This window comes from Apium graveolens, chromosome 5 (genome assembly GCF_009905375.1).
Source record: "Apium graveolens cultivar Ventura chromosome 5, ASM990537v1, whole genome shotgun sequence".
Classification (NCBI taxonomy): domain Eukaryota; kingdom Viridiplantae; phylum Streptophyta; class Magnoliopsida; order Apiales; family Apiaceae; genus Apium; species Apium graveolens.
In genome coordinates, this window is record NC_133651.1 from 702,303 (window position 1) to 729,663 (window position 27,361).

The following is a 27,361-nucleotide window of genomic DNA, read 5'->3' on the forward strand; positions in this document are numbered from 1 at the left end:
GAATGTATCGTCAATTTATACAAGAATGCACCAAATATAGTACATACAATAATTTTAAAATGATATTTTATCTATTTATTTCGTATGCATTTAATTATATCCGAAAATCGAATTCAATATAATATATATGCATGTTTGTTTATAAAATAATAGCACCCCAACATTAAATAATGATATTTTCAGGTGATAGTTATGATATCTAGTTTTAACATAAAATTACAAATCATTTTCGCTAAAAAGAATCATGTAAAATAATTTTATCAGAATTCTATAAAGCAAAGAAGAAATTACAAATTATTTCAAAACCAAAATAAATAAATTAAATTATTAATAAAAGGAAAAGAGAAAAAAGCATTTGGTAATTAAAAATAAATAAATATTATGGCTGACTGAATTTCATCGAAATCCGAAAAATGACGTGGCAGCGTGGAAAAATAAGAGGGGGAGAGGCATAAAACTGATTCCACATGGTATCTTCTCATACACCCTCATTTCTATACTTACACTCACCTCTTACTCTCCATCTGTATTTATTTAGTTTTCATCTCTCTCGCGTTGTTGATAGAGAGAGAGAGAGTGAGAGAGATTGAGAGAGATTAGGTTTACGATGGCTCTGATTCAATCGTTTCCTCAATTACGATCATCTCCGTTCAATTCGCCGCCGCCGCCTCATTTTCCGGTTCGATTCGCCGTGTTCCGGTGCTCTGTTGCTTCTCCGGTCACCTTGAATGTAAGCTCCGACGAAATCGCCGGAAAAAGGAACAATATACGTCTAGGTTTGCCTAGTAAAGGTCGAATGGCTACTGACACTCTCGAGCTTCTCAAGGTACCTCACTCACTCAATTTCATTTCATTTTTTTTAATTTACTAATCATAATATTAAACAATGCGTGTTATTACTGATTTCGCTATGTTATTTTGTCGTCCTGTTGTTTGTATAGGATTGTCAATTATCAGTGAAGCAGGTTAATCCTCGGCAGTACGTTGCCGAAATTCCGCAGGTTTGTTCCTTGTAATTTTGTAGATGTTTTTATTCGGAATGTAATTGTTTTGCTACCTATGATTTTAATGTTTTTGATGAGTTGTTTGGGTTTGGCTTACTTGGGTTTAATAATTTTGTAAGTTCTCATTGGGTGTACATGTTTTATTGGTAAATTTCGGTTCTAATATGCGGCCATTCAATTTTAATGCAGGAGAGCTAGTAAAACAATGAACATATAACTAAGAACGAGAATAACAATAATGGATGAATTGCAGAACCCCTACTACCCTAAGGGTTCATAATTGATGAAAGAGACCCAATTCAATATTTCAGTAATCAAGTCTAGTTAAATTTGTGGGGATTGCATCACTTATATAGGGAATAGAAACCCTAATGATAATACCTAACTGACTAAGGCCCGATTACCATTGGGATTAATTATATTAACCCACTACATTACAATAAACTACTAACCCCGCATATAAAAACATATAAATGAAATTACTAATTTCTATACATTAAATAGGATTAAACTATTTACTAACAAATTTATGAGTTCTCTCTATTCCCACTTGCATTCATATCAATCTATCCGAGTGGACATGAGCTAGGTTGTGAGTTATCGCTGAAATGAATGAGGCTGGATTAGAATGAGATTTTGTGAAGGGAATTACAATAAAGTGAACAATGTGATTTATGAAGGATATGAGTAGGTGTAGGATATAGGGATTATATTTCTGTAAATGGGAGTGGAATGGAGATTGAATGAGTGTTATGCATAAAAAAAGTCAAAAAATGTTTGTGGATGTGCCTGAAATACATAATTAACAAAAAAATTACCAGAAAATTAACTTCATTCGAGTAAGCTAAGATTTTGCTCATGCTTTTGTATATGAGAGCCTGTGTTTAAAACTATAAATTTTTCTTTTTGATTTTATGTGTTATACTCTAGTTGCTTCTAGCTTCCCAGTTAACCCTCCTGTACCAAGATCATAAACTCATATTTATCATGTAATTTACTTTAAATGTCTGTTTACACCTGGTGTGCATCTGAATATGTTTTTAAATTTGTGTATGCTTTTTGTTAAATTATGTATCAGTTCCTTGCTTTTGTTTACAGTTTGCACGACTATTTTTTGCTGCAGATTGAAAACTTAGAAGTCTGGTTTCAACGCCCAAAAGATGTTGTTCGAAAATTGGTGTCAGGAGATTTGGACATTGGTATAGTCGGTCTTGATACAGTTAGTGAATTTGGGCAGGTATAAACTGAGATGTGGTCTAATGTAATTATAAACTGAGATAAATTTTCCGGGAATGTAAAAAGTGGAAAACTAAAATGTGTTGTTTTTCTTTTTCCTAATTATGTGCTGTTTATAGTTACTTGACAGTGTTTCAATATCTTTCATGCTACATTTGTCTTGTAGGTCGCTGCATTACTGGTTCATTAACATAGTTGGTCTGTATGAGGTGTCTGTATGAGGTCGTTAGTTTGAGGACTCTCTTAATAGTCTAACATTTGTAACCTACCTAGACCTAGTACAATAATAGAAACCCATATTTGCAACAAGCAGCTATCTTTAGGATTCTGTTTATCTTTTTGATCTTATCTGTAAAGTTTCTGTCCTCTTTCATAAAGCAGTCTCTTAGTAGTGTTTTCTGATAAAATGACTTGCACATATCTTTAACTCTTGTGCTTTAAAATTGTTAACAAAGGGTTGCTTGTAATCGCTGCTAGCATTCAAATAATAAGTTTGATCCTTATCTTTTGGTTTTGGTAAACGTGTGATGTGTCAACATTTAAAGATTTTGTATGAGTTGCATTTGCCAGGGAAACGAAGATCTTATTATTGTTCATGAAGCACTTGGATACGGAGATTGTCATTTGTCACTAGCAGTATGTTATTGTTTCTAACTTATGCATACTAATAGTTATCAATTTTCTGCTATCGGCTCTGTAAATTGATTACTCCGAAATTATGTGTCAGATACCACAATACGGGATTTTTGAAAACATTAATTCACTGAGAGATCTAGCACAGATGCCGCTTTGGACTGCTGACAGACCCCTGCGAGTTGCAACCGGCTTCACTTATGTATTACCCGCAAGCTTCTAAAGAATATTTTCTCAATTATGTATTACAGGTGTAGAGAACTCTTTAAGTAGAATTGTGATATATATTTATTCTTTTGACAGCTGGGTCCTAAATTTATGAAAGAAAATGGACTGGAACACGTTACATTTTCAACTGCTGATGGAGCTCTAGAGGCAGCTCCTGCGGTGAGAATAAGCCCTTTAGTATTGATATTATTATGGCATCCCGTGCTTAAGATATCTGTTAGTATTAAGCACATTATCCCAGGTTTTAGGCGAGCTTAGAGGTGGTTGCCTACTCGTTATAGAGGGGACAAAACCCAAGTGCGGTGAGATGAATAGCATGAAACAAATATTAAATTTTACCTTTCCAGAAGATGAATGATGTGCCAATTATCATACCTTATTCTCAATTACTTGTCCAATTTATACAAGTCATTTTCTAAAAGAAAGCTAAATTTGTTATTTCTAAGTTCTAACCACTGCTTCTCTTTTTCTACTTTTGCGGGGTGATTGATTGTAAAAACACTCATCTGAGTTTTTTTAGTTCATTAGAAGACCTCTAATTTATACTAATATTTTTCTTGGAATTAATTGTTTTTGTTCATTGTGGGGTGACTTGAGGGGTATGTTTTGTTGAGATCGTCTGTAGGGGCAATTAATCATAAATGTTTTAGTGCACTTCTTGATTCCTCTCAGTTTATCTACATAGAATTTTTCTTTCCAGGGAAATCATGTTCTTCCTTGCTAATATTCCTTTTCTTTTTCAGTCATGATTCCTTTTACCTAGATCTTAATATGTAATTATTTTGTGGCATATATAACAATATGCTACACAATTAAATTTTGAGATTTATGATGACGCCTTTTTCTGTTTTTGCAAATTAGATGGGCACAGCTGATGCAATTGTTGACCTTGTTAGTAGCGGAACTACTTTGCGAGAAAACAATTTGAAAGAAATTGAAGGTGGAGTTGTGTTGGAAAGTCAGGTAAATTTTATGATTCATAAAACTCCACATCTTTTAATTTGTTGGTTCAAGTATTTCAAATAAGTTTGGTATAGGTTTTTGTTAATAATTTTTTCACATTGGATGTACATATTGTAGGCTGTTCTTGTTGCCAGCAAGAAGTCTTTGATCCAGCGGCAAGGGGTGCTGGACACAATACATGAAATCCTTGAAAGATTTGAGGCACATTTGAGAGCAGCTGGTCAATTTACGGTGTGTGTAATTTGCTTGATACTGCATCCTACTGTAGTCTCTGGTGTTTTAACTTTTTCCTGGCAGGTAGTTGCTAACATGAGAGGAAGCAGCGCAGAGGAAGTGGCTGAACGAGTATTGAGCCAACCATCACTGGCTGGGTTGCAGGTGAATATTGTTTCCTAAATTTGATCAGTTTTAGAAAAATGCAGTCTGAGATAAGAAGAATGTGTTTGGTGATTTGATCAGTCCCCCCTCGCACAAATATAAATGAAATTTAAGTGTTTATGTATGTACAATCCTTATCTGCTGGATATAATTTCGTTTACATTGAAATTAAAATTATACCATAAATTTTCATCCTTGGCATCTAATACTGATTAGGGACTGTTTTATTTGCAAAAGCTTTTCTGATGTTTCTCATGTTTAAACCTCTCACTCTGGAGCTTCTTCTTTGCTTTTCATGTTCGTGTATTCAGGGGCCCACTGTAAGTCCGGTTTTCTGCAAACGCAATGGAACGACAACAGCTGAATACTATGCTATAGTCATATGTGTACCCAAGAAGTTGCTTTACAAATCTGTTCAGCAGCTGCGAGCTGTAAGTTCTTTTTCTCCTAATTATATGAACTGGTTTTTTTTTAAATCTGTTACCAGGCAATCCCTCTCTTCTCTCAACATCTGCGGCAGAACCTATACAACACATAGGAATTTTTGTTATATATAAAAGTTTGAAAACTATATTCAGCAAGCTGCAATAAAGTCATTCGTGGGATCGTAAAAACGTAAAATTGTGGTGGAAAAAAAATCTACCATTACAGTGGTGGTTCTTCAAACATTAGTTACAACATCATTTGGTGTGGTTTTAAATATTATTTATGAATGTATGAATTTTTCTGACCTGGGTAAGTTTTTTTGTTCAGTTGTATCTATTGCTTCTTAAGAATAGTGAGGGACTTGGAAGAAGCATTATAAATTGCACTAAATTGCACTATATTACAGTATTTATAGTTATCCTTGATATTCCTTTTATTCAGAATGAAAGAGCTAAAATTTGTGCAACTTTATGGTATTGTTTTATTAAACATTATTTTAGCTTTAAAGTATTCATGTAATCAAACTATTGATTAAGGCAATTAGCACGATGATAAGTTTTGATTAAGGCTCTTATATTAATTATTCTGTTCTCCTTACCCCTTTTTTCAACCATGATTTCAAATTTTCAAGCTAATATTTACTTATTAACAACATTTCAAGTTTATAGAACCTTGTCCAGGTAAAGAAGGCATAGTTTTTGCAAAAATATTACATTGTTTTTAAGCTTGAAATTGTTGTGACTGCATTGCTGTTGTTCCATATCAACTAGGATATACTCCTATTGCATGAATTTGAAAACGGATTATAAGCACTCATAAGTTTGAGAAATTTTATTGTAGATAAAAAGCATTATTTAATCCCGCATGTTTTACTTTTATCAGTGTAAGACAATCGTCATGTTTAAACTATGACGGAACTTCCAAAGCCTATGGTTTTCATATGGTTTTGTTTTTTCAGTCTCCAAGACTGACGATCGTATAATTGGAAAGATAACAATGTGTGGTCTAACTCCGAGTTATGTTATAGAAATTTCGGCTTTGTTCTTTTGATAATTTTTATATTACATCATTTTGACGCACAGATTGGAGGCAGTGGGGTCCTGGTTTCTCCCCTAACCTACATCTTTGATGAAGAAACTCCAAGGTGGCGTGAACTTCTTCTGAAGCTGGGGCTTTAGCAATTTTTCAGTTCTGCAGTGTATCTAGTAGAAATGTTTGGAGATGGGAGATGGGAGATTGAGGCTGCTCAGTAAGAGATCATAGAGTTTGAAAATTTTGATACTAAATAGTTTTAGTTCTGTATCTTTTGCTGTAGTTTATGTTGTATTGCTTCAAATCCAATGCATTTCCTCTGAATTGATTTGTTTTTGTATTTTTTAGTTAAACATTTCGTTTGTTTGAGGCAAAATAATATCACTAGCTTTTTATGAAGATATGAAGCTAAAATATTTAAGCTTTTCTTGTACAGACAATACGTTATGAATTTATAAGAATTTCAATTCACAGTTTGGTTCTGGGGTTTATCTTCGCCGTGCTTTGCATGGACAGACTTAGGTTGGAGCACAGATGAAACAAAAATAAACAAATTGTTGAAGTTGGAGCCAGAAGTGATCTTAGCAACAGCCTCTTGGCCGGTAGCTGGTCTCCATAGTTTACGTAGTGAAAGAACAGTCTGCTGCCCGACGTCGTCTACAATATGCAGCAAATTAGTAGTAGTTCTTGAAGTGAAAGGTAAGAATCTGACTAGTGAATTGTTTCAGCATTTTCCTTTCTAGACGTATAAACAAGTGTATGCTATTGCTGTCTATGAAATTGGTGGTTGGGTTTTACTTGCAGTTGGGATATAAAAAATTCATGTAATTTCTTAACTTTTATTAACCAAAAAAACACATTTCCTTTTATAAACGAGTATTAAATATTAATCTATTTATGAAATGTTACATCTTGATATTACACAAGTGATTCTAATCTTCACCTTTCAAAATTTGTTATATTCTATGTTTATTCCTGATAATATACTTGAAGATCCTGACAATTAACAGCTTAACTTGAACCCAAATTCTTTAAAGAAAATACAATTCTTCACACATATAGGTAAATTGAATCTAATTAACCAACATCAGAAATCACACCAAACTAAAAACACTTGTTCAAAATTAGCAGAAAATAAAATAAAACAGAACACTTGTTGAACTCCTCTTAATAATCATACCAGCTGCTGAATACTGCTTTGATGTCTTGATTGTTAAGATAGATATTACACTTTCTTAATTCCAATGAACATTAGGAGATGAGTAAATAGGATTAAGAAGAGTAGTTGATGATCTTTTTTTCCTCCAAAACAAATCTCCTACTAGAGGAATAATAGGCTTCTGTTTCCTCACACTCTTCCTCTGTTTCTTTCTCCCTCCAAATAACTCATCTTTTTCTTCTTGAGTAAAATTAAGAATCTGACTCAGACTCGGTGAACTCTCCATCTTCCCAATCACATCTGTCGACTCTGCAGCCTTATGAGCCACGTCTGCCTCAGCTTGTGCAATTTTCGACATGTTCTTGTGAAGCTCTGCATTCAAAGAAGCCAGAGCCACCTCATTCTCCGTCTCCCTTTCTTTCAACAACTTCACTTCCTCCTTTGTCTCTTCAAGCTCACTCTCCAGTTTCTTTATCGTTTCCGCAAGTGTAGTATCTGCATCTTTCCATGCAGTCTGTTTCGATGCATGGGAATAAGTAGGAGAAGGAGTCGGTGTAAAAAAATTCCATGAAGAGGAATTAGAGCTCTCTTGCTTAGGAAAAGAGAAGGGCTTCGGAGAGTAAACTGCTGGCGTAAGAAAGCGTTCTCCAAACACGGCCACGGCTTCTTTGACAGATGAAAAAGGCCGGGACGTATCGACATTGGAGTGGTAATCTGTCGAAGGTGTTTGCATTGTTTCCATAGGGTGCAAGTGTTGAAATCAGAATGATGAGGGTGATGGATAAGTAAGGAGCAGTAGGTTGAGTTTTCTTTGCTTATACTTCAAAAGTTAGAGGGATGATATATAAATTATGCAAATTTTATACTATACAATTTTGTAGGGTTGGTGAATACAGGAGATTGAGGAGAGGCTATGTAAAAGAAGTGGATATCTCAACTACTTTTGTCCAAGAAACAAGTAAAAGTGAGCACTTGATATGACATAAAAGCAAGCAAAGCATGATTAGATGAAATCATAATCAAGAACTGATGATGGTAATTTGAAGATGCAAACTGATGAAGATTGATTCAGGGAAAAAAGGAGTTGAGATGTCATGTATACATGCATTGATTATATAATTAGAGGGAGAAGTGGTACTTAAAATGACAGATAGTCACATAGCTATGAGTTGCCCAAACATCAGGATCAGGTTACCAGAATAGATCTGTGTGAGTTGAGAACTTGCAATGTGGTGTTATTAAGGTTTGTGTTGCAGATATTACATTTCAAAATCATCATTATCAACCCAAACAAGGGAGACGATCATCTTATATGAATTTTGAAAAATATCATCAAACATGGAGGGTTGTTGGACACCAAGTCATATATCACTCACCTAATCTCCCTTTTTTTTAAAATCTTTTTTTGTTTTGTTTTGCAGAAATGGATTAGCATGATATATTTGTCATGTTCCCTGACAATCGGGTGCTATCTAACACAACAATTTACAGATGTCGGCTCTCTATTTTAAATACCCAGATTCAAGGAGGATTATTTATTTTCGGAGTTTCGGCAGAAAATATATGCGAGAAACTCTATCCACAGGAAATATCCGCGGAAATCAAAAAAAATATTTTCTTGAATCTGTACTCTTATAATATGGATTTAAGGATTCAGGAGCAGTATATTAGATAAGGTATATCTAACCCCGATTGTTCGGAATCAGGACCCTTTCCATTATATATATCGAACCCCGATTGTTCGGAATGAGGACCCTTTACATTATATATCCTTTCATGATAAATTATTTTTTGGTTTTTCAGAAGTCCACGTCAAGAGGGTGCTCCATCCTTCTCAAAATATTAGTTCTCCCCCACATAATATTTTAATTGAATATAGAAAATTAAAAATGTACATTTCTGAGTGAATCAGATTTACTGTTTAATACCTGACAAAAAAACATAATGTTTAATAATATAATTTTTTGGAAACATTTTCAATAAAATATTTCATCCGTACCAAAAATACAAGTCTGTTTGATTTTTATTACGTATTTCAAGATACATAAAAACGATGATTCTAATTAATTTCAATTTCAATTTTTTTTTATTAAATAAAAATTTAATCTTTTTTTGTATGAAAAGTCAAAAGGAAGCTGACATAAAAGTCAAAACATGACAAAGGTTGGTAGGGAGTAAAACTCTGTGTTTCTCATCCACATCAAGAAACACTCAAGATAAAGTTGTATAATTCAACATTTCTCAGTTAAATCATGCAGAATCATGGAGATTTTTTCCATGAAGCTAAATACACAGACCAAAACGGTGTACTACAAACCACTAAAATCCCAGTAGTTCAAGAACTTGCACGCAAAGGAATCACCAACTTGCCAGAGAGGTTCATAAGTTTGCCACAGGGCCAACAAAAATGTTCTGTCACTGCTCATGTTAGCCTTCCTACTATAGACCTCCTGAAACTGCGAAACGAGTCGAGTCCGAGTCGAAACGAAGAGCTAGGGAAGGTAGCAGGTGCAGCTAAAGAGTGGGGAATGTTTTTGGTTTCAAATCATGGGGTGCATGATTCAGTTTTGGACAGTGTTAAGGATGTTGTCAGAGGCTTTTTTGGCCTGTCTTTTGAAGAAAAGAAAAACAGTGTTGGATCATATATGAGTACTGATAATATGGGATATGGGAGAAATTTTGTCAGGTCTGAGAATCAAGCGTTGGATTGGATTGATCGGATGTCTATGGTTGCGTTTCCGGTTGATGATGGGAATCTTCATGTATGGCCTAAGAAACCACACAACTTCAGGTACGTTTATTCGTTTATGCTTGATTACGCCTATTTGGTTGTCACTTATAAGTCCGATTTACAGATTTTTTCACTTATAAGTGTGTGTTGGGTATTTCTGTTACTGCCGGGGCTGCTGTTACAGAAAGCAAGTTTCCCATGTTTTTAGAAAAAACTGTTTTTCAGCAGATGATTTCACCATCAAACCTTAACAAAATCATTATTATTTTTAATTTTTTGCATCAAAACATATACATATCAAAAAAATTATCAAACAGTTATCTGATTTTTACAGCAGCACTTTTTTCAACACCACTTTTTCTAACAGCATAACAATTTTTAACAGTAATACCAAACAGAACATAAGTTATTTATACGATATTCTTAACGAGCTAAAGAACTTGCAGGGAAGTAATGGTTAAATATGCCGCGGAAACAAGAATCATTTTAGATGATTTGCTCCAAGCAATGGCAGAGGCTCTGTCTTTGGATAAAAATGCTTTCTTGAAAAACTTTGAGCCTGAAAGAAGTGAGCTGAAAATCAGAACAAATTACTATCCGCCCTGTCCTAGACCGGACCTAGCAGTCGGTCTAACTCCACATTCTGATGCCAGTGGCCTAAGCCTCTTGATCCAATTCGGTGCCGAGAATGGGCTTCAAGTGCTGAAAGATCAAAAATGGGTATCACCAATATGGCCAGGGGATATGCTACTAGTGAACATTGGAGATTTGATGGAAATTATGAGCAATGGAAGGCTGACTAGCTCGTGGCATCGCGCCATTACTAGTACAGGCAGTGAGCGGTTTTCAGTGGCGGTATTTTATAATCCGCCACCGGATGCTGAGATTGAACCAATGCAGGATGAGAATTCAAGTGATGGAATGTACAGGAAGGTGAGTGTGAAGGAGTATGTGGAGCACTATTATAAAGTTAGCCCAACAGTTGATAAAGAGGCCATCATGTATGCCAAGGTCGTGTAGTATAATGTTATTTGTTTCATCACCTGATGCATTGTTTGATCAACTGATGATGCTGTAGACATTGACTACATTTTCTAAAGTACATTCTCATCCTCGGTGGCGGATCCAGAGCCGAACTTCTGTGGGGCATCATGTACAAGAATTCACTAGATTCAAATTCAAATTCAAATTTTTACGGCCAGTTGTGCAAATTCAAATTTTTTTAGTCACTTTCACTAGATTTTTCGATTTTTTTAATATTTAAGTACTAAAAATTAGTATTTTAACTATTTAATCTTCAATTTATGATCATAAAACTATAAATAAAACTAGATATAACTCAAATTATGAAAGATTTACTAGCATTATAGGGCACTTAAACTTTTTTAGTGGGGCTCGGCTCTTTATAAAACAAACTGCTAATTTTTTATTCTGTGGGGGCACGCATCTCCGTTAGCCCCTATAATATATGAATTTACAAGTTTGAGAGTAAAAGGGTGAACAAACTGATCGGGCAAAACAATTCCCCGTTAAGGCCGGAAATCAAATGTTTTTCAGACCAAGTTTTGAGTATGCATTACAAAACTACCTGAAATTAAGGAAAGGTTGTACGTGTTAATAGAGCCTTCACTAATTTTAGACATTCAAACTCTTATTAGTTCCCTTGCCTATAAAAGGCTAGTTAAGTGAAGCTTATTGTAATTGCAACTTAAAGTTTAAATTGTTTACAATGGCTAACATGAAAACATTCGTTGTCTTAGGTTTAGTTTTGGTCATCTCAGTTGTGGCAAATGCTGTTACTGATGATCATGATGATACATTTGCTAGTATGAAATACGATCGTCGTGGCCTTGGACAACAAGCTTCTTCTGGTGGTGGTGCTGCTCCTGCTTCTGGTGGCGTAATTGATATCACGAAGGTGGGGGCGAAGGGAGATGGATCTTTCGACAATACTGAAGTGAGTATTAGTTCCTGACAATGTATAATTTTTTCATTAGGAAGAAAAAAAGAAATCAAGTGATGACTGATAATTTTTCGGATTTGATTTGTCAGGTGATAATGAAGGCCTGGACTGACGCTTGCCATTCAGGATCAAAAATTTTGATACCAACAGGGATATTTCTGGCTGGATTGCTCGAATTTAAAGGCCCCTGCACGGGACAGCCTGTAATAATCGATCTTCAGGGTACATTGAAGGCAAAGCCAGATTCTGCATCCTATCCTCAGGGCAATCAGATCCATTTCTATCTAGCGCCTTTTCAAATCTCGGGTGGAGGTACTATCGATGGCAATGGCGAAGCTGCTCAGGCGCAAAGGAAAAAATCTGGCGGCAAAAATCTTCCAGATGTACGTACTTAAGCCCTTCCCCCTCTACTAGTCTTCGTAAATTATACAGACAGACAGGCGCTAATTCGCCTCCTAAATGTTTCGTGCAGTCTTTGGCAGTGGATCAATGCCCTAACTCTTGCATAACAGGAGTTAAATTTGTAAACGCCAAGGGATTCAATATTAAGATAGTTGAGAGTGACAACTTCAAGATTGACGGTTTGAGTATTACTTGTGGAGGGGATACCCTAAACACCGACGGTATTCATATTGCCAGATCTAAAGGTTCGAGCATAACTAACTGTAACATACAGACAGGTGATGATTGCATTTCAATTGGCGACGCCACCACAGATTTGACCGTTAAAAACATTCACTGCGGTCCTGGACATGGAATCAGGTAGTTTATGGCCATGTCACTTATAAGTGGCTTATAAGTCAGAAATACGTACATTTTTTAACTTATCAGTTGTTCTGATTCAATGTGATATTGCAGTATTGGCAGTCTTGGTAGATTTCCAGATGAGAAAGATGTTAGAAACGTTATAGTAAATAATGTAACATTGACCGGCACCCTATTCGGTGTACGGATTAAATCGTTCCACAACTCACCGGTGTTACAAGCAGCCAACATCACCTTCTCCGACATCACCTGTAAAGACGTATGGGCTCCCATCGTCATCGATCAGAATTATAACATGGGCTCCGCAACACAAACAGCAGGGGTACGAACACACTAATCCATCAATCTACCAAGTAAACCAGCTAGATAGCTATTTGTGTTGTATAATAATTCGCGGAGTATTTGAATTCTGACAGGTTTCAAAAGTGAAGATTAACGGAGTAACTTACAAGAATATAAAGGGCACCACAACGTCAAATAACGCAATATCGTTGAATTGCAGTAGCGGGGCTCCCTGCGAGGGAGTCACTCTGGATGGCGTTTCACTCACCTACAGCGGAAATGATACAGTCGACAAAGAACTTCGTACAGTTTGTGAAAATGCTAAAGCCACATTCACCGGAACCTCCCTTCCACCTTGCAAATCGTAAACTATAAAACGACTGCTACCAATAACACCAGTCTTCTGCAAGGAGGAGGGAACAACGGCATATCAATAAGGCCCTTTTTTGTTATGTTTCGGAAATGATCACATATGTGATAATGTTTTTACATGAGATGTAATGCAGATTCAGAAAAATCGTTATATGTAATATAGCTATTAGGTTTCACGATAAATTTCAATCGAATTTTGATCCCAAAAGGTTTATAATACCAATTGTTTTGTTAAGCATCCATGTTATAGGCATATGTTTGCATATTATAGTTGACATAATGTTAGAATAATATAAGATCCCGGAAATGGTCATTCTCTATAACCTATAACCTTAAGGTTTTAGATGAGCTGGTTACTTGACATGGTATTATAGTTGACAAAATGTTAGAATAATATAAGATCCAGTAAAAGATCATTCTCTATAAGGTTTCGGAGTAACTGGTTCCTTGACACACAAACATGACTTATAACTGAAGACGTCCTAATATAACAGCAAATCTTCTAAACACCAGCATGAAAACAATCTTTTACCAACCTTGATCAGACTTGTCGTCCTTGCAGCAGCACCCTCGCTGCCTCCAAGAACTTGCTCTTGTCCAGCTCCTATCCTCCAAACAAAAGCCCCTCCATTAAGTTAACTTCCACAGGGAGAAATTGTTTGATAGCCGTATAGAAAGTTAACTTCCGTCTTCCAGGGAGGTGCAAGTGCAACTAACTAAAAGGAGTAGGTAACTTTTATGTTTTATACCAACTCACGCCATCTGATTTCCCAGGTCAAGAATTCCTTTCATTTAACATTTTTTTTCGAGGGATAAGCGCAAGGACGTGTCCTGTAATCCGGAGAAATTACCTTTTTGATATTGTCTCCGATCCCAACTTGAAATCGGCTACTGGAGTCAACCATAGATAATGTCCGCAGTCCTTGAATAGGGAAAAAAATAATTTATCTGGACCGCGGAGTATGTGGTCCTGTAACTATTTTTTATATCACAACCGTTGAATGGTTGATCCAACGGCTAAGACGGCTCCGTGACAAGCCATTGTCGGGGACAATCTCCTTTTTATTATTACTTTTTACGGGTGACATATATGTATGCACATTCTGAAAACTAACATTTTCGTTTTCGATAAGACTACGTACATCTTATTCTACCTCTTAGTCAATTATTTGGTACAGAAATTACACTTTCCTTTCTCTCGTCAATCGAACTTTAGTTTTTCAAACTTATTAGGAACTATTCATTAGTCATCCAAAAAAGCTCTTTTTTAACGGTAATAAAAAAACTCTTAGTTCATGTGGTAATTGGTATTTTAAACCCCTCTTTAGAACAAATTTTTGTACATTCAAAACACTGAACACACTGTAAAGAAATTTAAACTACACTGTACTGGCATACAAAGCACATTAAACTCTACAATTTGCTGTATCCTTTTAAAGTTGAACTCCAACGTTAACCCCCCATCCAACATGAAGATCGGGATGTCAGGCCATCTACCTTGTCTTTTCATAATCTACACCTAAAAGCAGAATTTGGAAGCCTCTTGAAGCATCTAAGCAGACATCGGTACATATGAAGGGTCTTAAATGGTGATGCAGCACCAATGTTATAATATATCTAAATGGCGGACAGTTTGAAAAGAATTAAGAACCTGTGTATCTAACTCAACTATTACAGACAATTGGGCATGATATCTTCAAAGTAGCCATGCTAATCCACCTCAGGGGTTCCCTCTCTGATCTTACTTGGTCTTTTGAGCCTTAGATTCATCACAGAAAAAAGATTAATGAGCTCCCTAGAAATTGAAGATATTAAAAGGGAGAAAATAATATAATAAAGGATCATTCGTCCAAGCTGCATACCTATTAACATCACATTGTCATCCGACTCTGATAAGATGATACCTAAATGCTCGAGCTGAAGTGCAGAACATGTTGCACCAAACAAACTATCATCCGTCCAAGTTAACTGTATACAAGGACTCCAGCACTGACCCTTTCATACAAATTGGAAGCTTTCACTGTTAGGAACATCTTTGTAGAGTTATGTAAATAAACTTATGAATGTAGATGGAGGATGCATCGCAACACTGTCAAATTGATTATATATCTGCTCCAAGACAATGCCAAAACATCCAATTAGAATCCCTGGGCAGCAGGGCTATGGATACGAACCCAAGTGTTTCTATCAATATAATTGTGACACGGGAAAGTATATTCTCAACAAGCATAATCTAATGCATTAATGAGCAAATTAAGTTTATATACCTAATATGTTTCATTCTTCATAATTATTTGTCCTTCATTTCATCAGACCTTGGAGCTTTTGAAAATATATGCTGTTTGGACAATGTCTCAGCAATCTGCTGGGCCCCAAAAAGTTTTGAGTTTCTGAGGAGCAAGTTTCTTGTTGAGGAATCAACAACATAACCTTGGCCAGGCATCCATTGTAGCAACTGGAGAAGAAGATCCTTCTTTTCAGGTTGGTCAATATACCGTGATATGGCCATCTCAAATAAACCCTGCAATAGGGAGCATTGTACACATAATGCTAGTCTCTTTTTAGAAAAGCAACATAACTACGGGAATTTCACTGTTTAATTCCTCTGAACCCAAAGTGTATAGCATCCATGCTCCACTACCAGACCACTTATATAACCTTTTAGTAGGTTGCATGTTTAATTTAGAATCAGTACATATTAACATTACCTGATCAATCTTGTAGCCAGAACTGTGGATAGACTTCATCACATCATTAATTAAGTTTATATTACCCAATTTAAGGAAGGATGCTGCAAATTTCTTTATAGTCGGTCTTGGAATCGACTTTGCATTGTCCTGCACATATAATAATAAGAGTAACAAACTTGAAACAAACACATACCGCTTCCACCGGAAATATATTAAGCATACCTTTACTACCACATATGCATCTTTTAGAAGTTTTCCATCCATAAGAATGTGAAGAATTTTCTCATGCAGGGTTTTGCACATTGTCCTCTTTCCATATCTCAACATATTGTATATAGAAAAAGCTTGCGAATGTGCTCCTGTTCTGCCGAGATGAAAAATTAAGGAAGAACAGAGTTCCTGCAAATAAGAACCTCTCTTACTCAATTCATCCTGAACAGAGCCAGAAAGATACCTCTGTTTTCAATATTTCAATGGATTTTAGATCATTTAATGACATCTCCATAAGACTGAAATGTTGTGGCATTTCGACTTACGTACAGGCAGAGAACAGTAAGGCTACATGTTAGTTGCCCTGGAGTTCTTTTCCAAATAGGCTGTGAATGTCTTTGTCTAAATTTGCGTTCAATTATTACATTAAAATTTCACTCCCTTAAAAGCTTAAGGCTGTTTAATGTACAGGCCAAGCTCGTTATATCTTAGAAGAAATGATAAATATAAGAACCTACTATTAGATGTCACTTGCACTTTTCTGTCTCCCCGATACCAATAACCAACATTAGCTGCAAGGATAGTCATTAGCTCTAGCTCTTCATTATTAAACTGACAAGGACAGAACACGGATAGGAAGACAAAGTATGAAATCGGACAGCAGCCAATATAATTAGTTCTCGGAACACAAATACTCTTTGCGAGTCTAGTGAGTGTGAAACGTGTTTTTGTTGTGTGGTAAATTTAAGACTTGTGTTCGTTGACTTTCTTAATTAACCCTGATAACAGGGTTAAATGAAACTCTGGTTGACCTAGATGGCTAATTTAGTGAAGTACGGAATATGAAAGAATTAATTGTACTTGTTTCTTTAGAATATAGCAATTAACCTTAACCACAGGTATGTTCATGATTATGTGCATGCAAAAAATAATAATAAACACGTGATACTGGTAACATGGAAAGTTAATAATGTTGCGGAAAGAGTATAATACCTCTTCTGGTTGGTGTCCTTTCCTGTGCATGTCTTCCAATGTTTGATAAGCAAGCATATATATCTTCTCTTTACAGAAATATTTGATCAGAATGTGGAAAGTATTCCAATCAGGAGTTATTGCTAATTCGTCCATTCTCTTCAACATTTTCATTACATTTTCCATTTCACCTACTCTGCAGTAGGCACATAGCATTGTGTTCAGCATGATCACATCATAGCTTTTATATTTGGCCTCAACCTGACAAACTAGTTCCTTTGCTTCTTCAAGGAGCCCAGAGCGACAAAATGCAGAAATCATAATGCTATAGGAGTAGCCATCTAGAGATTTTTCCAGCAAAGTTAGAATCTTGACATTTTGTTTCTACACAAATAAGCAACAATCTCTATTTCTTAAAGCAAAAAGGAAAGATGATTCGAGAAGTATAAACAAATATAGACATGCTCTAAAATTTATATAAGTGTGTTGATGGTAAATTAAAATTGCAAGGTGCCTCACCCTAGAGAGAGGGTCTTGGTCCCTCAAGTTCTAGGTGATATGGGATAGTGATACATTATAGTGAAGGCTAATAAATATATAAGATGTACTGAACTGTAACCCAAGTGCTGCCATATTATAATCTAAAGGGAGTGAGGGATAAGTAGCTGAGGAGCTGATTCCATCCAATTATATAATACAGGTACATGTAATGCAGCTGATTATATAATACAGTCACATGTAATGCAGTTGATTCCATCCAATTACATAATACAGGTAGATGTAACGGAAGCTATAAAGTATAAGTTTGGGCAATAGAAAACAAAGTTTTGTTTTCTACGACCTATGTTCATGTTGGTATTTATATCGAGGATGTAGAGTATTCAGCTATCATATAATTCAGAAGCCATACCACTTTTCACATTTTTTTCATTCATCTCATCAAATACTGATTTTGCTTCTTGTATCTGTCCAGACTTCGCTAGGCCATCCATCAGTATACAATAAGGAATCTACAATGAAATTGCATTGATAAGCCATACAGCTCTTCTATATAAAATATCAATGAGATATATTTATGCACGAATACTGTTTTATAAGGCGACTGTTTTTTAAAAAGAAGGTGACTGAATAAGGAAAAACTGTTTTAATACTATTCTATAATGTTCACACCATTATAAACAGCTCTACGAGTTACATACTGTTTTAGTACAATATGTACTATAGCAAGACATGGATTTGGTTATTTGGGTTCAAGAATATTGTAAATTTTGTAAATAAGGTTGAAAACCCTTTATGAGCAGGTTGTGTAAAGGACAACTGCACAATGTGTACCTCATTTTGAGCATGCCCCAAAGCCTCTAGATCATTTAGCAGTTCTCTTGCTTTGTCAAACAAACCTCCTTTAACATAAACCTTCAGTAAACTAGTCAATATGACCTGCAAAGGATAACCACATGGTATAAATCAATCATTAGGACTGATGCTTAACACACAAGAGTTATGCCCACATAACATACTTGCACTAGGTTAGGAGAAGGGAAGGTACATGTTGGTTTTTTAATGAAAAAGAAAGTAAAGGAAAATGGAAGATCATTGTTGAAATACAGATAAAATCCTGCATATTTACTCCATTTATAATAATTCAAGTAACAAGCCATTATATAGGCTAACAAAGATTAGTGAAAAACTAACATTATCAATCATCCTAACAAACTTCTATTTATCCTATTAACTACTAGATAACAATATAGATAATTTAAAACTATATTAAAATAATATCTAGTCAACTTCGAATTATCTTCAACACTCCCTCTTAATTCAAAGTTCTAAATTTAATTGACCAATGATGTACTTCCCATCATCACTGCCACCAATTTTGCCAGGAGCACTTCTCTACACAAATTTCTTTTAGGAGCGCTTCTCTCCACAAATTTCCTATAGGTGCACTTCTCACATATTTCATTCAGCATTTTTCACCAACCTACAATATTCAAGATATATTTGAAGTATAAATCACTTCTCTCCATGTCCATGGTGCACTTCTCACCCATGATACTAAAATAGAATTTCTTCCATGACTATGTTTGTCCTGGTTTCCTTCTCATGGTTATCATGATACACGTCTCTGTCGTGCATATATTTTTCGTATTTTCTAGGACCCCTTTAATGTTCTTCTTTAGGACCTTTATTATCACCGTCTTTAGGACCTTGATTATCACCGTCAGAATCTTTACCACCAGAAGCTTTTTCATTCTTTGTTTGTTGACCCATGAGCAACTTGTTAGTAATGCCTAGTTTTCCAAATCAAACCTAGCAGATACCATTTGTTGGTTTCTAATGGCAGAGAGAGTAAAAGAAAATGGAGATAATTGATAAAATACAAAAAAAAATCTGCATATTTATTCCATATCTAATAATTCAAGTAATGAGCCTTTATATAGGCTAACTAAGATTAGTGAAAAACTAACATAACCAAATATCTTAACAAACTTCTACTTATCCTACTAACTAGTAGATAACAATATAGATATTTTAAACAAATTCAAAATAATATCTAATCAACTTCGTAATATCTTCAATAGTAAAGAGTGGTGTGATACGTAAAAAAGTAACTTGAACCAAAATGTTTCTATTCAATAAACCAATGATTTATTAACAAGAAAAATATCACCGCAGTTAGTACAAGATGCTATTAAGAAACAATTATTTATTAATGATTTCAAAAAACCTCGGAAAGGACTAAGGATTAGACCACCAACCTGAGAAAACCAGAAGAAAACACAACATAAAAGCCATAGGTTAGACCTAATGTAATTATCACAAATAAGAAGCATTAAACGACATACGACATATATGTTGAAGGGGAAGAATAACCAAAATGGCGTCATAGCCGCACGTCATGTTAAAAGAGAAGAAACATGGGATCGGATATTAAAAACTCTACCCATTCTAAACTTGATGTGTTAGTAATGTAGTCCCAATCAAATTAATAGCTTCACACCCCTATTTTTTCCTGCACATTATTTCCAAGCAAGTCTAGGAATGTCCTTACTAGTATCTCTTTGAACCTTAGAGAATTACAGTCACAAGGCAGGTACTGGTATCTAAAGTCCAACAAAAAAATATAGCAACAACTATCCATCCATGAAAAGAAAAGAAAGGAAGTATGCAGATAACAATATTAAACAGTATTTAGGTCGTTAAAAAAATGACTTTCTGCTGTGCTGTAACACAAGTTATATCCTTAGTTATGTTGCAGTTGGCAATCTGAAGTGGGATATGAATTGGCAGCCTGCCTGCCTGAATTACTATCACTTTTATTGACAAGGGGAACATAAAAACGAACCTTATTTGGTACCAGCCCCGCATCTTTCATGTTTACAATCAACTCATCTGCCTTTTTAAAATTTCCTTTCGCTGAGTACGCGTTGATCAAAGAGCCATAATGGAAAATGTTAGGAGTATGACCTTCATCCTTCATCTTCTTAAAATATTTCTCTGCTTCTTCACACTGATTATTTGAAGCACATACATTAAGAAGTATCCCATAGGTGACACTGTCCATGATCAGTCCATTATACTTGAGCTCCTGAACTAGATCCAAAGCCTTGGAGTAGCCATTTCGAATCTTGGAGCATCCTGCAAGTAACTAAACTTTACAAAAATAAGAAACTACATTTTGTAACCTGTCACCACCTAGTATTTAAAACTTCGAACTATATATCAATAAGTTTGTAATCAAACTTAAAGGTTGGTCAATTTGACACAAAAATTGTCTAAAGGGACATAAGTAAATGAAAAAGTAAGTATGATTTTAAATTGTGCATAACATCCAGGCTGATATACATGGCACAGACAAATAGAATACATACCGTACTATATGTAACAATATCCGGGTCTAGACCATTTCGCTTCATCTGATGAAATAGTTTGAAACTGCTGTCATATTTACCACTTCTGACCAGACAACTAAGAACTGAATTACAGACTGAGACGTGATTCCTTGTCGATTCATCTTTTATGCTATCATATATTTCTAATGCCTTAACAGGACTAAGACTCTTCCCCATATGCTTAATGTAACTGCTATATGAAGCAAAACTGATCTTCCCGGTACGGTGCATCCAAGCAAAAAGCTGCAATAGTCACATTCAGTATATGACTCTGTTAAATTCAATATTTGAGTAAAAATTACCAAAATATATTCAATTAGTTCTCCTAGTACTCTCCATTTTTTGAGTACTCATTTTCCCGGAACTAAACCAAGTTGAACCGATTTCTGACGTTTAGAACCTTGTTTAGTAGACATGGTAGCCATGTCTTTTTTTTGTCGTCTTTTCGTAGCATTAGTATTACACCTACATAAAATAATATTTTTCTCCGGTCCCAGCATAATGGACACAGTGTAATATTACTCCCGATAACTTATAAACTCGCTAAAATAATATATTTTTTTCTCAGTCTCAACCCTATTACTTTAAAGAGGTTTAATTGTACTACTATTCTAAGTAAAGCAATTTTCAAGATCTGGACCTCAGAAAGCTCCTTCAGTTTTTGTGACTGCCCAAAACGACGCAAAATAGTATTCAAGTCCTCAACCCTCAAAATTCCTCCTGACCTGTGAAACAAAATTTTTGATATATAATGGTTCATGTTAGTAGGTATTTGATTCTAAGAATATCTGCTACATTATATGCTACATTAATGTCAAGTTTACACCCTTTCAGTTAAATGTAGTTAATTGGATTTCTCAATAACATATCTGCTTCTAATTACAATTATGTTCTAAAACTGAGGTTGGAAGCAAAGGGGGTATATTAGCAAATAAAGAAAGCAAAACAGATTTTCCCATGTGAAAACCATACTTTTTAACATATAGTTTTTTTTTGTCACACATATAGTTGGGTATGGCACAATAATTACTTTAATAACAAAATATTACAAGTTAGAATTAATAGAAAATTTAAACATAAATATATGTTGTTAATATTATTCTAACACTTCCTCTCACTCGAAAGGATGGGGGTGGCAGGGATCGAACCTGAGTTCTCTGCCAGCAGTTCTCTGCCAGCCTAAGCTCTGATACCATGTTAAGGAACCAATTACTCTAAAATCTCGAGGTGTTAGAGAATGACCCTTTCCAGGATCTTATATTATTCTAACATATGCTAAATCTTGAACATAGGATACCAAAGTTTTATGTACGAATCTCCAAATTAATGACAACGGTCAGCCGTCAATTGAACTATAGAACAATGAAGTCAAACACATGATAAGGAACATAACTACATAAAGCATTAAAAGTTTAAACGTCTGCCAAGTTCTAAAGTTTTTTGGAAAAAAAGGTGAAAAATACTCTATTACTCTCCCTTTGCACTCATCATTCCAGATAAATTTAAGTTAACTAGAGTTGTTAACATGTCATACACAACATAAGCAATAACACTACAACTTTATTCATATGTATCCGATAAATGAATAAACCCTCATTAAATTTTAGCCTCCAAATTCATGATCATCGCCATTAACCAATTAAATTTCATCAAAAAAGAAGTTCTTTTTGTCAAGATAAACACATTATAGGGCAACATAAACACCAAACAAGATTAAATACTAGCTTACACCAAATATCAAACACCTAACAAGCAGTAGAAACATACAAATGCTCACACATAAATTAATGAAAAATACCTTACAAGAGCAGAACCCAGATGAGAAGAATGTTGAATATCAAGAATAGCATCATTTTGTCTTGTTTTGAATGAAACATTAGTGTGAGAATCAGTGGGAACAGCAGCTGAAGTTGTTGAAGAAACATATGGGATGAAACTGAGTGGTGGGTGTGTCAGAATTATGGGTTGAAATCTATTACCAAACACACATGACGATGATGATAATATATCCATTGTGTCTGTTTGTATGTATCACCGCGAGTTGTGACTGTAAGTATCAGACATCCTTGAACTCATTGTCTTGTTCAATCTTTTTTTTCTAGATAAGTTAAAAAATAAATAGTTAATATTAACTTAATATTCAATTGGGCTTTAGCAGGAGCTACTGCCAATGAGTCCAGTATCCAAGTTAAAGGCAGCACCATTGGCCCATTGAGGCATGCATGACGCTTGAAACTTTATCATCCAACAGGAGCATTGTTGCAATAGTTGAACTCGTGTCCCCTTACTAGAGATCACTGCTTAGACTTATGATATATGCGTTTGCTGTAATGACTGAACTCGTGTGCCCTTAGTAGAGATCACGACTGTTTAGGAGTAGTGTTGAAAACTGATGTGCTGTGAGAAAAAGTGTCACGAAAATTAGATGAATGTCTGGTAATTTTTTTTAATTTATGTATATTTTGAGATATAATATATAAAAATAATATTTTTGAGAAGGTTTGATAGTGAAACTAATAGCTAATTTCTGCAAAAGCTGAAAACAACTTTTATCAAAAGCATGGAGACATGTTTTTGATAACCGCACCTTTTAGACCAAAAACGTTTTTCAGACAGCAGTTTTTATAATTTACCAAACAACAGTTTTTCCGCAAAAAAAACTGTTATAGCTGTCTGCAACAGCAATACCAAACAGACCCTTAGACTCCTGAGAAATGCGTGTGATTTATAAAAATAAAAAATAAAAAATTCCAACCTGCACATATCAGCAGTGATTCAGTTTCAACCAGTGTTACAGATTTCGGAAATCGGGACTATTCGGTTGAGGTACCGATTTACTATTTATCGGACGATTTTCAAAAAATCGGAGGATTATCGGCGATTTATCGGAAATCGGTCAAATCAAACAAATATTTTTGGCCGATTTTTATAACAGAGATTTCAACCTATATACCAATTATCCAATTAAATCAAATTATGCATGCACTAGTTTTATTATTAATTCTCGAAAGTCAGTCAAAGTCACCGGGAACGGAAGGCAACGCAGGCCGCTCCCGGTTCCACCACCACTAGCTCCAACTTGTGAACGGACTTCTGGGTGCTGCCAGCGTCGTCAAAGTCAATACATTTTCAACACGACCATCACAATCTAAATTGAAAAGCTAAGCATTATTACATGTTGCCAATTGACTAATCTCTAGCTAGCTAGTAGTGTTGAAAAAATCAAGTAAGTTGCGGTGTAATCATAATTATATTCATCATTTTATGCATGCCAATGTATATTAACCGTCACACAGATTTGAACTTGGATTAGTTCTCTTTTTTTGACATGAATGTTAACTGCTAATATGAATGCATGCTTGCAACTATCCCAATAATTCATTTTTATTTCGGCGACTGCCTTTTTTTTTAACATTTTTTACCCATCACAAATTAAACGTTTACAACGGATATTATGTAGATAGCTTTTTGAAAACTAGGCTTTCTACTTGCTAGTAATTAGTATTATACATGCACAAGTTGATGAACTAGATTTTCCATTAACTTCTTTTGATTATTGAATACAAAATCTACTTATATATAATTTAGTTCTTTGGTTGAATAATGAACCCTAGAGTTAATGTAAACACCGTACATTGAAGACCTGAACAGAATATTATACTTTTTAATACTTTCACTTAATCGTACGATACTTTTCGCTACCAATATCAGCAACAAATATTTAAATTAAATAAACTTGGGTGAGAGGACTCGAACCCGAGTTTCTCGCTAAACCGAATTATGATATCATATTAAGTAAACAATTCATCTAAAACCTTAAGATTTAGAGGAAGATCTGAATGAACATAACCCGAGTTTCTCCCTAAACCGAATTATGATATCATATTAAGTAAACAGTTCATCTAAAACCTTAAGTTTTCAGAGGAAGATCCAAATAAACATAACCTGAGTTTCTTCCTAAACCGAATTCTGATATCATATTAAGTAAACAGTTCATCTAAAACCTTAAGGTTTCAGACTGAATGAACATAATCGTATACTCTTTTTAGATGAATAAGCGAAAGAAACATTTTTTAAAAAAAACTATATATATTTGATTTGTATATAAGAATGATACGTATGCAACTTTGAGAGGATCCTACTCCTCTAAATAAACATGGAGTACAAGCTCTTAAGTGCCGAAAATCTGCTTCAACAAGTTGTTGTATTTATTTTAATATAAAAATGGCCGGGCACACGAAAAATATTTAACACTAATTTGGTATGCACTCACATGTATTTCGTATATAGTTCTTGTCTGGGTTTAATGATCCCGACTAATTCTGCAGATACATGGTATAATGAAATTCCCATATGTTTCTATATGTAGCACAAATATATTATATTAAGTGTGTTCCCTCAATTAAAAATATATGCACCGAGAATCATTTGCGAATCAAATGATGAACGATATTTAGCAATGATCTTAAATTGTATTTTAAGGGAGCTGATCCACAGTCCCCTATAAAAGTTCCGCATCCACCAACTGGTGCGGACCCATGATTTTTAATTGTCTGGGGCTGAATGAAAAATTAACTCTTAATTTTTTTTCATCATTATAAAAATAAAATTATACATAAATTTTAGTTATAACAGTTTTTTTGATTTTTTATATATAAATTTACATGTTGAAAAGTTAAAGTAGATGTTTAAATAATTTATTGAGTGGAGCTAAATTTTCGATTTCCTATAAAAAAATACTAATAGGCCATTTTTAATCTTGAGTAATATATATATATATATATATATATAATTAACATTAAAATAATTATTTTTTAAGGAAGTTTAAACACATGATATATCAACACAATCAGTACCTACTTGTTTATTTAGTGATTTTCTAGATTATCAAAAGATTGACCGGGGTTAAAAGAATAAAATTAATGGGACTGAAACATCATATAATATCATATTATATATAAAATTTTGCCATTATAGAAATTCACCGGGGCTGGAGCCAACCCCAGCCACCCCTAAATCCGCCCCTGTCCACCAATATATGCATCGAGAATCATTTGCGAATCAAATGATAAACGATATTTAGCAATGATCTTAAATTATTTTCTAAGGGCTGATCCACAGCCCCTATAAAAATTCCGTAGCCACCAATTATAAATTTGGTGGCTACGAAACTTTCATGTCTATCGGGGCTGTGGATCAGCACACATATTTTAAACTAGCCGGGGGTCACATTTTGTTACCCGCCAATTTTGAAAACAAGCCCTAAAATCATTATTAATCTTGTCTTGTTAACTAATCTTGTTTTGGTTGCTAAATGAGCTAGATTATTGAATTAATTAAAAAAACATAATCTCCTGAGATGTCGGTATATAAATAGGAGTGTTAGCATGAAACAACTAAGCCTTCAATTCATTACACAACACAAACCAAGCAACAACTTCACCATGTCTGCTACATTAAGCCTTAAGCAATCTTCACTGTCCTGCATTTTCTTTCTTCTTCCGTTACTCTGTTCTGCAGCACATTCGTCGCCATTCGGGTTTCTTAAAGATTTACAAGGTTCTCAGAAAGGCGATGTAGTTGAAGGCGTCAGCGAGCTCAAACAATATCTCAAAAAATTCGGTTACATAGACAACGATCATACTCAGAATCCTCAGCCCGACAAAGAAGATAATGATCACTTCGATGATACTCTTGAGTCCGCGATTAAATTGTACCAGCATAATTATCGTATCATGTCCACTGGTGTTTTGGATGCCAAGACTGTTGAAAACATGATGCTGCCTCGGTGCGGTGTGCCTGATATAATCAATGGCCGTAGCAGAATGCGAGCTGCAAGGAACGATATGCACGATGTCAAATCGTTGCATACCGTTCTGCATTATCAGTTTTTTAGTGGTTCGCCAAAATGGCCTACTGATAAGAGCAATCTTACCTATAAGTTTGCTCCCGGAACGCCTGATGATGCTATGACGGTGATCTCGGGAGCTTTCGACAAATGGGCTGGCGTCACGCAGTTTACATTTGTTAATGTTCAAGATGCAGTACCTTCTGTTGAGGTTCCAGATATAATGATCGGCTTTTATAGCGGTGATCACGGGGATGGCTCTCCTTTTGACGGGCCTTACGGAGTCCTGGCTCATGCTTCCCCGCCAACTGCTGGTACCTTTCATCTCGATGAAGACGAGCCGTGGTCTATCGGTCCAAATCCCGGGCATATTGACATGGAAACGGTGGCATTACATGAGATCGGCCATCTCCTGGGGCTGCAGCATAGCTCGGTGCAAGACGCGGTTATGTACCCGTCGGTGACAGATGGAGTGACCAAAGATTTGTGCGGTGATGATGTTCAAGGAATCATGGAATTGTATGCTAATGTTTGAAGATCAACGCGTTTCTTCCTACATGATTAATATATTTGATG

At 35.1% G+C, this 27,361-nt stretch overlaps 6 protein-coding genes and 1 long non-coding RNA gene across 8 annotated transcripts; 5 read left to right on the top strand and 2 right to left on the bottom strand.

Annotated features, from left to right (window-relative positions):
- Positions 1 to 465: 465 nt before the first annotated feature.
- LOC141661791 (ATP phosphoribosyltransferase 2, chloroplastic) lies at positions 466 to 6,324 on the top strand. The gene is made up of 11 exons (XM_074468796.1): positions 466 to 826; positions 942 to 1,001; positions 2,128 to 2,241; positions 2,811 to 2,876; positions 2,968 to 3,075; positions 3,177 to 3,260; positions 3,963 to 4,064; positions 4,182 to 4,295; positions 4,362 to 4,442; positions 4,754 to 4,873; positions 5,951 to 6,324. Exons 1-11 carry the CDS (start codon positions 608 to 610, stop codon positions 6,044 to 6,046), a joined length of 1,164 nt encoding a protein of 387 aa, XP_074324897.1. The 5' UTR covers positions 466 to 607; the 3' UTR covers positions 6,047 to 6,324.
- A 17-nt stretch (positions 6,325 to 6,341) lies between these two features.
- On the top strand, positions 6,342 to 8,819 carry LOC141661793 (uncharacterized). The gene is made up of 2 exons (XR_012550136.1): positions 6,342 to 6,599; positions 8,481 to 8,819. It is a non-coding gene; the product is annotated as an uncharacterized LOC141661793 (long non-coding RNA).
- LOC141661792 (uncharacterized) lies at positions 6,958 to 7,874 on the bottom strand. Its single transcript, XM_074468797.1, has one exon. It carries the CDS (start codon positions 7,799 to 7,801, stop codon positions 7,136 to 7,138), a length of 666 nt encoding a protein of 221 aa, XP_074324898.1. The 5' UTR covers positions 7,802 to 7,874; the 3' UTR covers positions 6,958 to 7,135.
- Positions 8,820 to 9,213: 394 nt separating the features above from the next.
- Positions 9,214 to 11,012, top strand: LOC141661794 (protein SRG1-like). Its single transcript, XM_074468798.1, has 2 exons — positions 9,214 to 9,850; positions 10,237 to 11,012. The coding sequence occupies exons 1-2, from the start codon at positions 9,312 to 9,314 to the stop codon at positions 10,808 to 10,810; spliced, it is 1,113 nt and encodes a 370-aa protein (XP_074324899.1). The 5' UTR covers positions 9,214 to 9,311; the 3' UTR covers positions 10,811 to 11,012.
- Positions 11,013 to 11,488: 476 nt separating this feature from the next.
- Positions 11,489 to 13,407, top strand: LOC141661395 (exopolygalacturonase-like). Its single transcript, XM_074468398.1, has 5 exons — positions 11,489 to 11,747; positions 11,843 to 12,136; positions 12,226 to 12,515; positions 12,612 to 12,840; positions 12,935 to 13,407. Exons 1-5 carry the CDS (start codon positions 11,520 to 11,522, stop codon positions 13,166 to 13,168), a joined length of 1,275 nt encoding a protein of 424 aa, XP_074324499.1. The 5' UTR covers positions 11,489 to 11,519; the 3' UTR covers positions 13,169 to 13,407.
- A 1,099-nt stretch (positions 13,408 to 14,506) lies between these two features.
- Positions 14,507 to 23,049, bottom strand: LOC141661796 (pentatricopeptide repeat-containing protein At1g10910, chloroplastic). 2 transcript variants are annotated; one of them, XM_074468801.1, is made up of 12 exons: positions 22,736 to 23,049; positions 21,578 to 21,662; positions 20,917 to 21,180; positions 20,391 to 20,693; positions 18,377 to 18,481; positions 17,955 to 18,054; positions 17,066 to 17,385; positions 16,085 to 16,261; positions 15,881 to 16,009; positions 15,440 to 15,693; positions 15,035 to 15,167; positions 14,507 to 14,931 (listed from the first exon to the last, which is right to left on the bottom strand). In XM_074468801.1, the coding sequence occupies exons 1-10, from the start codon at positions 22,948 to 22,950 to the stop codon at positions 15,463 to 15,465; spliced, it is 1,929 nt and encodes a 642-aa protein (XP_074324902.1). In that variant the 5' UTR covers positions 22,951 to 23,049; the 3' UTR covers positions 14,507 to 14,931; positions 15,035 to 15,167; positions 15,440 to 15,462. The 2 variants fall into 2 exon arrangements, with proteins under 2 accessions (XP_074324902.1, XP_074324901.1); XM_074468800.1 differs by having other exon boundaries at positions 15,035 to 15,281.
- A 3,332-nt stretch (positions 23,050 to 26,381) lies between these two features.
- On the top strand, positions 26,382 to 27,320 carry LOC141724921 (metalloendoproteinase 2-MMP-like). The gene has a single exon (XM_074527221.1). It carries the CDS (start codon positions 26,382 to 26,384, stop codon positions 27,318 to 27,320), a length of 939 nt encoding a protein of 312 aa, XP_074383322.1.
- The last annotated feature ends 41 nt before the right edge of the window (positions 27,321 to 27,361 follow it).

Excerpts from the sequence above, each read along its gene's own strand:
- LOC141661395 (XM_074468398.1), top strand. The coding sequence starts at position 11,520 with ATGGCTAACATGAAAACATTCGTTGTCTTAGGTTTAGTTTTGGTCATC. Across the intron at positions 11,748-11,842 it reads GATCTTTCGACAATACTGAA|GTGATAATGAAGGCCTGGAC; the intron begins GTGAGTATTAGT and ends TTGATTTGTCAG. Across the intron at positions 12,516-12,611 it reads GGTCCTGGACATGGAATCAG|TATTGGCAGTCTTGGTAGAT; the intron begins GTAGTTTATGGC and ends GTGATATTGCAG.
- LOC141661792 (XM_074468797.1), bottom strand. The coding sequence starts at position 7,801 with ATGGAAACAATGCAAACACCTTCGACAGATTACCACTCCAATGTCGAT.
- LOC141724921 (XM_074527221.1), top strand. The coding sequence starts at position 26,382 with ATGTCTGCTACATTAAGCCTTAAGCAATCTTCACTGTCCTGCATTTTC.
- LOC141661791 (XM_074468796.1), top strand. The coding sequence starts at position 608 with ATGGCTCTGATTCAATCGTTTCCTCAATTACGATCATCTCCGTTCAAT. Across the intron at positions 4,065-4,181 it reads GAGTTGTGTTGGAAAGTCAG|GCTGTTCTTGTTGCCAGCAA; the intron begins GTAAATTTTATG and ends TACATATTGTAG. Across the intron at positions 4,874-5,950 it reads CTGTTCAGCAGCTGCGAGCT|ATTGGAGGCAGTGGGGTCCT; the intron begins GTAAGTTCTTTT and ends TTTGACGCACAG.
- LOC141661796 (XM_074468801.1), bottom strand. The coding sequence starts at position 22,950 with ATGGATATATTATCATCATCGTCATGTGTGTTTGGTAATAGATTTCAA. Across the intron at positions 21,181-21,577 it reads AACTGAAGGAGCTTTCTGAG|CTTTTTGCTTGGATGCACCG; the intron begins GTCCAGATCTTG and ends TGACTATTGCAG. Across the intron at positions 16,010-16,084 it reads ATGCATATGTGGTAGTAAAG|GACAATGCAAAGTCGATTCC; the intron begins GTATGCTTAATA and ends TTATATGTGCAG.
- LOC141661794 (XM_074468798.1), top strand. The coding sequence starts at position 9,312 with ATGCAGAATCATGGAGATTTTTTCCATGAAGCTAAATACACAGACCAA. Across the intron at positions 9,851-10,236 it reads AAGAAACCACACAACTTCAG|GGAAGTAATGGTTAAATATG; the intron begins GTACGTTTATTC and ends AAGAACTTGCAG.